Here is an 11,928-nt window from a genome sequence, read left to right as displayed (position 1 = left end):
TGAAAGCTTATTTGAAGACCATACATCTAAAGTAAGCCTATAGATTTTTACTACTCATGTCAGGAGTACTAGTCTAAGCAACTGATTTACATGTTTCAGAGGGCTCAAACCATCTTTCTTAATGAGGGATTATGTTAAAGTCTAATTAGAATTTGCCATCCATGCGGCATCTTGTCCATTCAAAGGCCAGCACAAATAACCGGATCACAGACTGCTACAACCTACCTACATGACCAAAGGATGGAAACACTAGAGGAGAGTATTTACAACCTGAAAAAAATCCCACAGCAAAACATGAAAGAGGAATCCCAAACTTAGCAAACGAGTTTAACGTCAGAGATTATCGTTAGTATTTCACACTACACCCGTCTGCAATGACACATCTCGGAGTTACAACACAGTAATGAACTTCCAACAAGTAACTGGCATTTCATTTCGGCACAAACCAAAACGAAATCACATCGTGGTATCACCACAGCAGCGTCTAGCTTACAACTTAAAAGAATTAACACTTAAAATAGGTGCCTAATGAAACGTTTCAGAAAATGAAAATCAAGACACTGTCCTTCCACTTCCAAAGCTGCTGAACAAGCCAGAATCAAGCAGCAACACAGCTACCTCGCTCTGACAGACAAGCTCTAAGCGACAGCACTGATCGTTCCCAGTTTAACATGACAATGGAACAGCTGAAATAACTGCAAAAACTTTACCCAAGAACATTTAACACGAGCAAAACTCCCGAGTTTCTCGTTCCTAACCCTGCACTGTAATACACCGCAACAAGAGACACGCAGTGCTGCCTTAAATGGACTTAAAACGGACTTTTCTTTCGGTAATAACACGTGACGGACATAAAAAACTTCAGCCTAAGCCGCAGTTAATTAGTGCAAACCCACTAAATGGCCCATGAACGTGGCAGGGACGAGGCACACCCTCAGAAAAGGCCAGCTCTCCCGATCCACTCCAAGCAGGAACTCCAACACGTGCTCAAATCCCACCCCTACCGCTAGATAGTATTTAACCTGCAAAAATGCTCCAAGTCACTAAAACCCTCGCCCCAACCCGCTGCATTAACACACACCTACAGAAGGCATAAGAATTAAGCCATCCCGGTGTGTGCAAACACTCCCAGAAAACCCAGCTCGTTATCCCTCTGCCCAGCCGTACTCCATCTAAACCCTGTCCGCCCGGCGGAGCGGGCCACGAGCGGCACGGCCACAGGGCCTTTCAGAACCACTCTCTTCGCTTTACTCCCAATCCGCAATCCCGCCTATCCTGCCGCAGTTCCACGCTGCTCCTCGCAGGAACAAACGCACCGACCTCGTTCTCCGGCCTCGCGGCTGCCCGCCGAACGCTCCAGAAGGCGGCGGCCCCGCCCCTCCCGCCGGCAGCGCTCCCGCCGGCAGCACGGCCCGGGGCGGGGCCAGCACACACGGCCCCTCACCGAGACACGGCCCGGCACCGACACACGGCCCCGCACCGACACACGGCCCCGCACCGACACACGGCCCCGCACCGACACACGGCCCCGCACCGACACACGGCCCGGCACCGAGACACGGCCCGGCACCGACACACGGCCCCGCGCCGACACACGGCCCCACACCGACACACGGCCCGGCACCGACACACGGCCCCGCGCCGACACACGGCCCCGCACCGACACACGGCCCCTCGCCGACCCACGGCCCCTCGCCGACACACGGCCCCTCACCGACACACGGCCCCACACCGACACACGGCCCCACACCGACACACGGCCCCACACCGACACACGGCCCCGCACCGACACTCACCGACACACGGCCCCGCACCGACACACGGCCCCTCGCCGACACACGGCCCCGCACCGACACACACCGACACACGGCCCCTCGCCGACACACGGCCCCGCACCGACACACACCGACACACGGCCCCGCACCGACACACGGCCCCACACCGACACACGGCCCCTCACCGACACACGGCCCCGCACCGACACACGGCCCCTCACCGACACACGGCCCCACACCGACACACGGCCCCTCGCCGACACACGGCCCCGCACCGACCCACGGCCCGGCACCGACACACGGCCCCGCACCGACACACACCGACACACGGCCCCGCACCGACACACCGCCCCACACCGACACACGGCCCCTCGCCGACACACACCGACACACGGCCCCGCACCGACACACACCGACACACGGCCCCGCACCGACACACGGCCCCTCGCCGACACACACCGACACACGGCCCCGCACCGACACACGGCCCCGCACCGACACACGGCCCCTCGCCGACACACACCGACACACGGCCCCGCACCGACACACGGCCCCTCGCCGACACACACCGACACACGGCCCCGCACCGACACACGGCCCCGCACCGACACACGGCCCCACACCGACACACGGCCCCTCGCCGACACACGGCCCCGCACCGACACACACCGACACACGGCCCCGCACCGACACACACCGACACACGGCCCCGCACCGACACACGGCCCCTCGCCGACACACACCGACACACGGCCCCGCACCGACACACGGCCCCTCGCCGACACACACCGACACACGGCCCCGCACCGACACACGGCCCCGCACCGACACACACCGACACACGGCCCCACACCGACACACGGCCCCGCACCGACACACGGCCCGCAGGGCCCTGGACCGCTGTCCTCTTGCTTTTTGTACAAAATGGAAACCAAACTCTTTTCTGTGAAAAACGAGTTCCACTCCCCTTTTTAAAAATTTATAAGTTTAATAAGAAATTAAGAAAATAGACAATTCAGGAGACAGAATAAGCCAAGCCTCTCGGCCGAGGGGCCTTGGCACAAGGTCTGCCCGTAGCCCATCTCCCCCTTTTCGGACTTCCGTCTTTAAGGAGCGCTGTGTTGAATATTCAATAGATGTTAATCAAACATTCTTCTTCTGATCAGTTTTAAATATTCCTGATAATCTTATCTAATAGATGTATTTTGTGGGTGGCTCCACTCAGTCTGGTTACATGGGTGTAAATTTTCTTCTGAGGTTTTCTGGTTTTTTTCATTTGGATGAGAAAACAGAAAATTAACAGGTTTTTTATGAAGGGTCACAAGGTGACCCCCCCTCCCATAACTTCTGGCTTGATGGTTTAGACATTACAAAGAAGACATAAAATAAAAAATACCCCAGTCTTAACCCTCTGGTATAATCAGAAAATACACATTCATTACCCTTCTAAACTCTTATTTATAAAACATAATACAGTATAATTATACATATAGTAGTCATGTTAATATTTGCGAAAAGCCAACTATATAATATGTATTTATAACATCATGAATGAAGGAAAGTCGTCACTGCAAACAACTCAAAATCAAGAATATTCTCCCGGGACGTGAGGGAAATTATTACAATAAATCTTTGGCGTTTGGAATTTATTTCAGGCTTAAAGTCTCTGTAGCTGAGGCAGTGGTGAAATGGTGGTGGTTCTTTGGAAATACTGGTAGTTCTTAGCTAATGCAGGCACAACAACCACAGGAAAAAAAGAATAAAAACAGCTGTAGCACTGTTATAAATGAGTGTGTTGCTTAATTTTCAGTCAAAAAAACCCTCCAGACAAAATTAAATGTATCAACAAGTTTAATTTGAGCAGCTTAAAAGTTATTAGTTCTAAATAAAAATACAAAAGCAAATTTATACTGCAGGATAATTTGCTTTTGTAATACAATAATACAGAAGCAAATTTATACCCACAGGGTACAGAGCAGGACTTGGTCTCCTGTACAATAAGATGTTCTAAAATTAAGGTTTTTATACTGTGTGTCACCTTTCATTCTCTTCTATTCTCAATTAGTAAAATTGACATCGCTGGTCTCATCACCGCCTATTTCCACCTCCACCGCACATACTCCACCATCCCCTTTTTAGGGGTCTCCTCATTTTGGGGGTCACTGGAAGGAAGGCTCTCATCTTCCTCGCGTGTCCTGTAAATTACCCTTTTGTTTACACATGCACATTAAGCTTATAATATATATAAATACATAAGTATACTTTTGCTGATACACTCAGGCAATAAATTCAATATAATTACCAGTTTTCTGGATTTTTCCCAGGTCTCCTAGATAATTTTAGCTCTTCTTATTGTTTCTTTCCTGTTCTCCTACTTTTCACTGAACATCTGGAGACATCTGCAGGAGAAGGAGGGGGACATCCCTCCCTGTCCTCCTTGGCATTACATTTTTAACTACTTATTTTAGTATTTTTAAAATATCGATTACTGTTTCAGTTTTGTCAGCACGAATCATACCTATTTATCACAGCACCAAGAAGTAAATGGACAAGTGGAAAGAGTTCATAGGGATCTGCCCTTGTGGAAGTGGTGAAATAATTCAGTGTAAGTCCTTAGTGTAGTTCTTAGCTCTGCAGGCAGACATAACCCCAAAAAGACTGAGAGAGCCATCACCTAGCACAAGTGCCAAAACTCGGCATCTTTCCACACACTGGGCATCACCCCAGCACTCCTCCCCTGCCCACATTCCCCTGTCCAACGTCCTGCTGTGCCCCAGGTGCTAAATAATTTATCAAAAATATTTTCTCACAATACTCACTTTCTACCATAAAAGTTAACTTGCAGAATAACCATAAGGGGCAGAACAATAACAATAAAAAAAAAAATCTTTTGTGTATTTGAATTAGTGATCTCGAGGGATATGATCCAGACAAATGAAGGTTCTAGGAGAGCACATAGTCATTTGTTCATCTCATTTACTGGATGAGAACTCCTGGAAACTGCCCTCAGGGATAAAGGAGCAGGAGAGAAGAGAGCTGGCAGCTCTTTAAGCATCTTCTCCTTGAAGCACAAAAGTTCTTGATTCTCATGTGTAGGAAATCAGACAAGGCAGAAAGAAATGCACAGAATATGCATCCATAGGGGAGAATATAGGGATGGTGCATGGGGGTATAGGAATGGGATCAGGAGAGCTAAGGCACAGCGGGGGCTAGATGTGGCAAGGGATCAGAAAAGACAAAATCAAAACAAACAAAAAGAGCTCCCAGAGGTATATTGATTAGAGAAGGAGAACTTAAACAGATGCATACACCCACCCCCAATACTTCAGTGATAATCCACATGGCGAGGGCTGACATTTGACTTCTATTTTTTTTTTTTTTTGGCTCAGTTTTTGCTGCAGTCGTAATTTCCCCATTTCCCATGTCCCTGAATTTCAAGGTGAGGATATAAAGTACTTTCCTTTGTAGGAGAAAACCACATTCAAGACCATCTGAGAAGCCTGAACATAGACAAGTCCTTGGGACTTGATGAGATGCATCCCAGGGTTCTGAGGGATCTAGCAAGTGTGGGTCCTAGGGCACTCTGCATTGCATTTCTAAAGTCATGGCAGGCAGGTGAAGTCTCCAGTGACTGGAGAAGAGGGAATGGCACACCCAGCCAGACTACTCAGGTGTTCTACTGCACAATACACAGTGCTCTGCTTCACGTGGTCATTGTTCAGCACAGGTTTACAAACCTCAGCAAGGTCTGCAAAACCAGCAACAGCCTGGGCACGTTCTGAGAGAGAAGAGAAAAACACACCTTTTTTCAGTAATTTTTTTAATTCAAATGAATGCTGCAAACCAATTTAATGGAATTGTTGCAGGTGGTTTTAATTGAAACAGAACAAAAGCTGGAACAAAGCTTTCTGAACAACTTTACTGACTAATCTAGAGTCATCATTCATTCTCCTTCCAGACAGAGAATTTCAAAACTGCTCCACTGACTCCACTTATTGTGCAAAAGAAAAGACAAACCCAACCAAACAAAAAATCCAAACCAAAAATTAAGCAGCAGTCTTTCCTCTGAAGTTCTTAAATCTCAATTATATTAGTAAAGTAGTTAAGAAGCAAAAAGTGGGATGTTAGAATACAGAAGTGGATATTTCATGGAGGAATATTATTCCCTTAAGTTGTTGATATCTTTTTGGAGCTAAAAAAATACACTTTTTAATTTCTTAAAATTGCTTACAACTTGAAGAAAAAAAAATATATTGATACAAAGAATGTACTCAATTCCATAGATGACATTGTTTAAATTAGGTCTACCTTTGAACATTGTAGTTTTTAATTATTACCATTAGTAGAAAGAATTTAAGTCTATTAAAGAATAAAAATCAGCTTTATAATATTCTTTTTTAAAGTGCACTGTAGTTAATTCATAAAAATATATCTGTACATACATTCCTTTTCCCCAGAATGAAAGAGAGAATAGAGTGGAAAATGTCAACAAATACAGAATGGGAGATTTCATTCATTTCTAGACACACATTGCAGTTATGTAGTGGGTAACTTTGGGAAGCATAGGAAAAGAGTCCTTCAACTCTTCTCTGCTTGTTCTGAACATAATACATACTTCAATTTTCAGTGAGAAGAGGACCTTTGTGACCCAGCAGTGGCACAACTGTATTGTTTTTCAAGACTCAAGAGATTAGATTCACATAGATGTGACATCTCACAGCCACAGAGACTCATCCATGCTTTGGCAGGACAGAGGAAAATTTTCTTGACTATTTGGCAACAGTTAAAAAGCACCAAACCCACAGTGAACACATTAAAATATACAATTAAAATATTCTAGATTTAAACCAAAGACATATTATAATCTGCTGTTGTAATCCGAATTATCACAATTGATCATCAGTGGATTTATATGCTTATATTTTGCTTGAATATTAACATAGACAGCAAAATTATTGATGTTTTTTATTACTACCCTGTGAAATATCCCACCCTCTTTCATGAGATCTTCAATCTTCTTATCTGTTGACATAACCATTTTCTTTTCTCCAGTATAATCTGGATCTTCCGGATATAACTCATCTCCTGGGGACAGGAAAAAAGATTTAGTTATAGATTGCCAACCTTATTTTTCAGCCTTTTTATTGAGTGACACTGGCAATTTTTTAGGATTTATCAGGACATGTAAATCAGTGAAAATGTATTTCGCAATGCAGAAGTAAATTGCCTCTAAACATCTTCAGATTTAAAGATAGAGCCATAAATTTCTGAAGTGTGTCAAATGACATTGCAGTTGGAGTTGTTGGAGTTGCAGAAGTTCCACTGCAGTGGAACGTGGAATGTTCCAGAGCTCCTGATAATATGCTATTAATATGTTGCAGTGACAGCCTGGGCACACAGGAGTGCATGTAATAGGTGGAGAACAGGACAAACACTTCTTCATGTGTCTAAGGAAAGGAAATAAATGGTTTTTTCATCTCAAAGCATTATACTCTTGTACAAGACTGATTATATACCGATTATATACCCTAAATACAGAAATCCTAGTAGTCAATTGTGACCAAAAAAAAGTAAAGCATAATGAAAAACAAACTAAGAAAAGCAGAAAAAAATAAATAGTATATGCAGCTTTTCTTGACACTGCATGATTATGAGAGAGACTTAAGTAGGAGAAAGGGCAGGAGGAAGCTGACTGAGTGTAGTGTTTTAGTCCAGTGCTTTATCACTGCAGCTGGGAGGTGTGATACTGCAGCTGTGCTTGATTCCCTTCTCCTTACAAAGTGGTAACTGAAGTAAAGGAGACTTCCCACTGAAAAAGACTAAACAGAACGAGTTCTAATACATCCTTCAGGTTACATAAAGCTGAAATGCTGGAATTTCTTCACAAATACACATACAATGGCAACGGTGAGACAATAATATTATGGATAACGAAGAAATAACTGTGGTGCCTGATCCTCTGGCTTGTCTCCGACTACTGTAGCACTGTCACAACTGTAGCAAACAATGTGTAGAAACAGCCTGCACTAACTTGACTTAGAAGAGTATTTTCCTTACAGCTAAGGATGGTTTATGCCATGTGGCTTCAGCACACGGTGTTCAGGAGAGGCTGTACATTTAGGAGAACCCTCCAGCACATCCTTACCCGGCAGCAGCTGGATGGACCCATCTGCAGCACTCAGCATCACGGGCATCCAGCGCTCACAGCCCTCCAGGGCACGCGCGGAGCTGAACTTCTGGAGCTCCCCGAGGGAAGAGAAGTTGCACAGCCTGCAGAACTCATAAAACTGGGGTGGAGGAAACCAGATCTCCTGAGACTTAAAGCGTTCGATGGCTTCTGGAGGTGATGACCACTGGAAGATGAAAACAAGTCTTGAAATAGTTGTTTCAGCAGCAGATAGAAAGTCTGAATAAACTGAAAAGTCATTTAGCAAGGAAGTCTATACAGTGAAGGAGCTTGCACCAGACCACATCTTTTGAACACCATAAAAGCTATGTATAAACTATATATATACCCAAGTAACAACAAAGACATGCTTAAAATTGAAAAACATAAGCAATCTATAAACATTACTCCCAATAAAACAAAGTTTTTATTTTACACACAGACATGCCAGGATTAGAAACAGACATTTGTAAACTAAAAGTTTACTGAAACAAACAAAAATCATTAAACTCACTATTACCAGAGGTTGCCACTGATGCTTTGAGAATTAGAAGTACCTCTAAACATCTGCTTCTTAGAAGCATTGTTTTTAGAGTGTGAACACCCAGCTATTCATTCTAATTCTGCATGTTTGAACTATTGGTAATCTTGACTTCATCTCACACGGTGAAATTAATAATATGTGCATAATCGTTTGCAGTAGATTTATGCTGTTATTAACAAAATTACAACATGAACTCTTGAAAGTGAGGTTTCAGATACTTTTAAATTTCTGTAGCAAGATTTATTAAACAAACATGTACAGCAACCCAAGTAATACCCAAGTTGTTAGGCAGGCTTTTACAGAACTGTCAGGTTTCTCATCTACATCTAACTTGGAATCAAACTTTTCAGAATCCTAGAAAAACTTAAGGACCTTAATGTACCTGACCTTGAGCTCTCTTAGAGCTTCATGAAATTTGTTACTTTTACACCTCAATAAAAAAAAGGTAAAATATCAAAACTTCAAAAATTTTACTAGACCATTTCACCAAGTTTGCATGTTACTGAAAATATTCCAACTAACTCCAAATGACAAAAATTACCATCTCAGGCATTCCTGGAACATACCTGGATATACCACATGGATCTCTCCCAGCATGCTGAGATGTGACCACCCTGCACTATACTGCAGGAATGAATGTAAGAAAATGGTATTTGTCAACTGCCTTTAAAAGAAACTGTAATTCACGGTGAAAGGGACCTGATGTGACATGGATCACGGACAACGACCTCACAAAAAACCCTCTCCCGACAGCTGCTGCAGCTGCACCTCTGGTGACGGTGGCAGCTCCAGGTGTCCAGGGCAGAGGGGCACTGTGCAGGTAAAAACTCCTTCCCTTTCCTCACATCTCAAGGAGCTTTATCAGGAGGGCTTTGACTGATCTGGAGAAGACACAGTTGTGTGAGAGAGACCTCAGAGCACCTTCCAGTATCTGAAGGGACTGCAGGGAAGCTGGAAAGCGTCTCTTTGTCAGGAACTGTAGTGACAGGACAAGGAGTACAATGGGTACAAATGCAAAGAGAGGATTTTTAGATTAGATATTAGAAGGCAGTTTTTTTACTGTAAGGGCGGTGGGACCCTGGCCCAGGTTGCCCAGAGAAGCTGTGTATGCCCCTTGATCCCTGTACGTGTGCAAGGCCAGGTTGGACCTGGTCTGATGGAAGGTGTCCTGCCCATGGCGGGGGTGGGACACGATGATCTTAAAGGTCCATTCCAACCCCTACCACTCTATCACTCTACGCCTGTGCGATGTGTAAGGGCACAGTCTCGGCGGAGCCAAGGGCCGCGGGAGAAGGGCTCGGGCAGGAGCGGCCGCTCCCATCTCAACACCGGCCGGGCTGCGCTGCATCCCGGGCACCCCCAGCCCCTCTTACCAGGACTTCTGTCACCTCCTGGTCGTCCTGCGAGGCGTGGGGCGGCCGCTCCTGCAGGCAGCACAGGTAGAAAGCCGTGTCATAGCGGCGGCCGCCGCGGCCGGCCCTGCCCACGGGCGTCAGCCAGTTGCTCCACTCGTGCAGCGCCCAGATGTTGGGCGCGCAGCCCAGGTGCCGGCACAGCCGCAGGAAGCAGGACGCGTCCTCCCGCACCCGGCGCCGCCACTCCCCGAGCTCGGCGGCGGGCGGCAGGCGCTCGGCGGGCAGCGGCGGGGCCGGCCCGCGCCCCGGCACCAGCAGCAGGATCCCCGCCTCCTCGAAGGTCTCTCTGAGAGCGCAGATGCGGAAGGCGACTTCCCCCGGCAGCCGCGAGCCCGGGCTCTCCCGGTCGGCGGCGAAGAGCGGGGCGCGGCTGCCGCCGGGCGGCGGCGGCTTCACGGCGCCCAGCCCGCAGTGCGGCGAGGCGGGCAGCAGCCCCAGCCACTCGGCGGAGAAATCCGCCGGTTCCGCCAGCCCGCCCGGGAACACGTGGGCGCCGGGCATGAAGCCGCTGCGGGAGCTCCGGCGCAGCAGCAGCAGCTCGTAGTCGAAGGGGCCGAGCGGCGTGCGAGGCGGCCGGCCCGGCGTGCCCGCCGCCAGCAGCAGCGTGGCCGCCTCCCGCCAGTGCCGCAGCCGCGGGTTCATCTCGGCCGGGCGGAGGGCGCCGGCACCGCCGCCTGCGCCCCCGGAGGAGCCACTGCAGCCGCGGGGCGGGACGGCGCCGGGGGAGGGCCGCGGGGGGCGGGACGGCGGCGGCATGCCGCGGCCCCCTCCGCCCTGAGCCGGTGAGTAGCGGGTGTCCTGGGGCGAAGGCTTAAGGAAATGCGGAGGGTTTAAGGCGGCGGTGGCCGGGAGAAGCGAGGCGATGGCTTTAAGTGGCTTGGCAAGCTGTGGGCTGGGGTAGCTCGCGCTTCGCGGGGGTTCGCAGCTCGGAGTGTGTTTCCAGCGCCGCAAGGTGTCAATGTCGAGGAGCTTCCCGGGGCCCAGAACCTTCCCGAGCACGGGGGAAGGGGCTCTAGGTCCAGCCCCGGGAGTCAGCTCGGGGTCAGGAGCCAAGGGCTCGGATTTGTGTCCGTAATACTGCTGCTGACCCGCCAGCTGGCCTCACAGAAATCTCCTTATCTCAATTCCACGGCAAGCCATGCTGGCAGCAAAAGTCATTCTAGGTCTGTAGTTAAACGTGACATTTGCCGAGTTGTTTGAGTTTGTTCTAGTACAAACGGGAAGAGTATGTAGCGTTTTAGTTAATTATTACAGAGCTCTTCTGTTTTGAGGCTTTCAAGTACCTTGTTACCTGAAAAAAAAAAATACTCAGCAAGGCAGCAAAACGTTGAAAGGTTTCTTAAACCTTTAGGAAACATATTATTTTGTTAATTGATTTTGATTCCTCAGTGGTTTTTAGCTTATAAGAAATTTAAGCAGAAAAAAATGATGACACAGGTGGAGAAGTTTTGCAAGAATGATATTTGCGTGTAACGTGAAAAATCCTTCTCCCATCCATAATCCTTCTCTTGCCAGATTGCATTTGGCAAATAGCCACGTACCTGTCCATGCTTCTGACAGCCTCTCAATTTGATTTCATATTTGAGCTTGTGTTTGATGTCTATGAGATGTGTGTCACTGGAACTGAAATGAAATTTAGAAGCAACTGAAGCAGTGGGATGCTGGATCACGTCAATTGACAAATCCAAAGCTGACCTTGAGGTGTGCCCAGACACAGCTGGGCCGTGAGCTCACCCTGGTGCTTGGCTGCAGTGGGCAGAGCAGGTCAGCCAAGCCAGATGATGTTGCTAAAATGAATGGCCAGACAACAGACAAAGCTGCCTCCCTCTCCTTCCCTTGCCTATCAATGAATAAACAAGCAAAGCCAATGATATCTTGGAACCTGAGCAGCTCTTTTTCTCATTAATTTAATCCTCTTTGCTCATCAGTAATTACCACCTTAGGCAGTGGAAGCACAAGGCTCATAAATTTGTTGTTTTCTACCAAGGTACTTTGAATCTAGAATCATGACATTCATCTTGATATTTG

At 47.7% G+C, this 11,928-nt stretch overlaps 2 protein-coding genes across 2 annotated transcripts in view; both read right to left on the bottom strand.

Annotated features, from left to right (window-relative positions):
- Positions 1-11,928, bottom strand: part of RGS9BP (regulator of G protein signaling 9 binding protein) — a 419,431-nt gene that overhangs the window by 397,226 nt on the left and 10,277 nt on the right. The window lies entirely within an intron of this gene.
- Positions 5,585-10,656, bottom strand: NUDT19 (nudix hydrolase 19). The gene is made up of 3 exons (XM_066327950.1): positions 9,859-10,656; positions 7,921-8,128; positions 5,585-6,860 (listed from the first exon to the last, which is right to left on the bottom strand). The coding sequence occupies exons 1-3, from the start codon at positions 10,654-10,656 to the stop codon at positions 6,634-6,636; spliced, it is 1,233 nt and encodes a 410-aa protein (XP_066184047.1). The 3' UTR covers positions 5,585-6,633.

Source organism: Sylvia atricapilla, chromosome 12, assembly GCF_009819655.1.
Source record: "Sylvia atricapilla isolate bSylAtr1 chromosome 12, bSylAtr1.pri, whole genome shotgun sequence".
Taxonomy (NCBI): Eukaryota; Metazoa; Chordata; class Aves; order Passeriformes; family Sylviidae; genus Sylvia; species Sylvia atricapilla.
The sequence above is the reverse complement of the archived record's forward strand: the minus strand, read 5'-3'. Positions and strand labels throughout refer to the sequence as shown.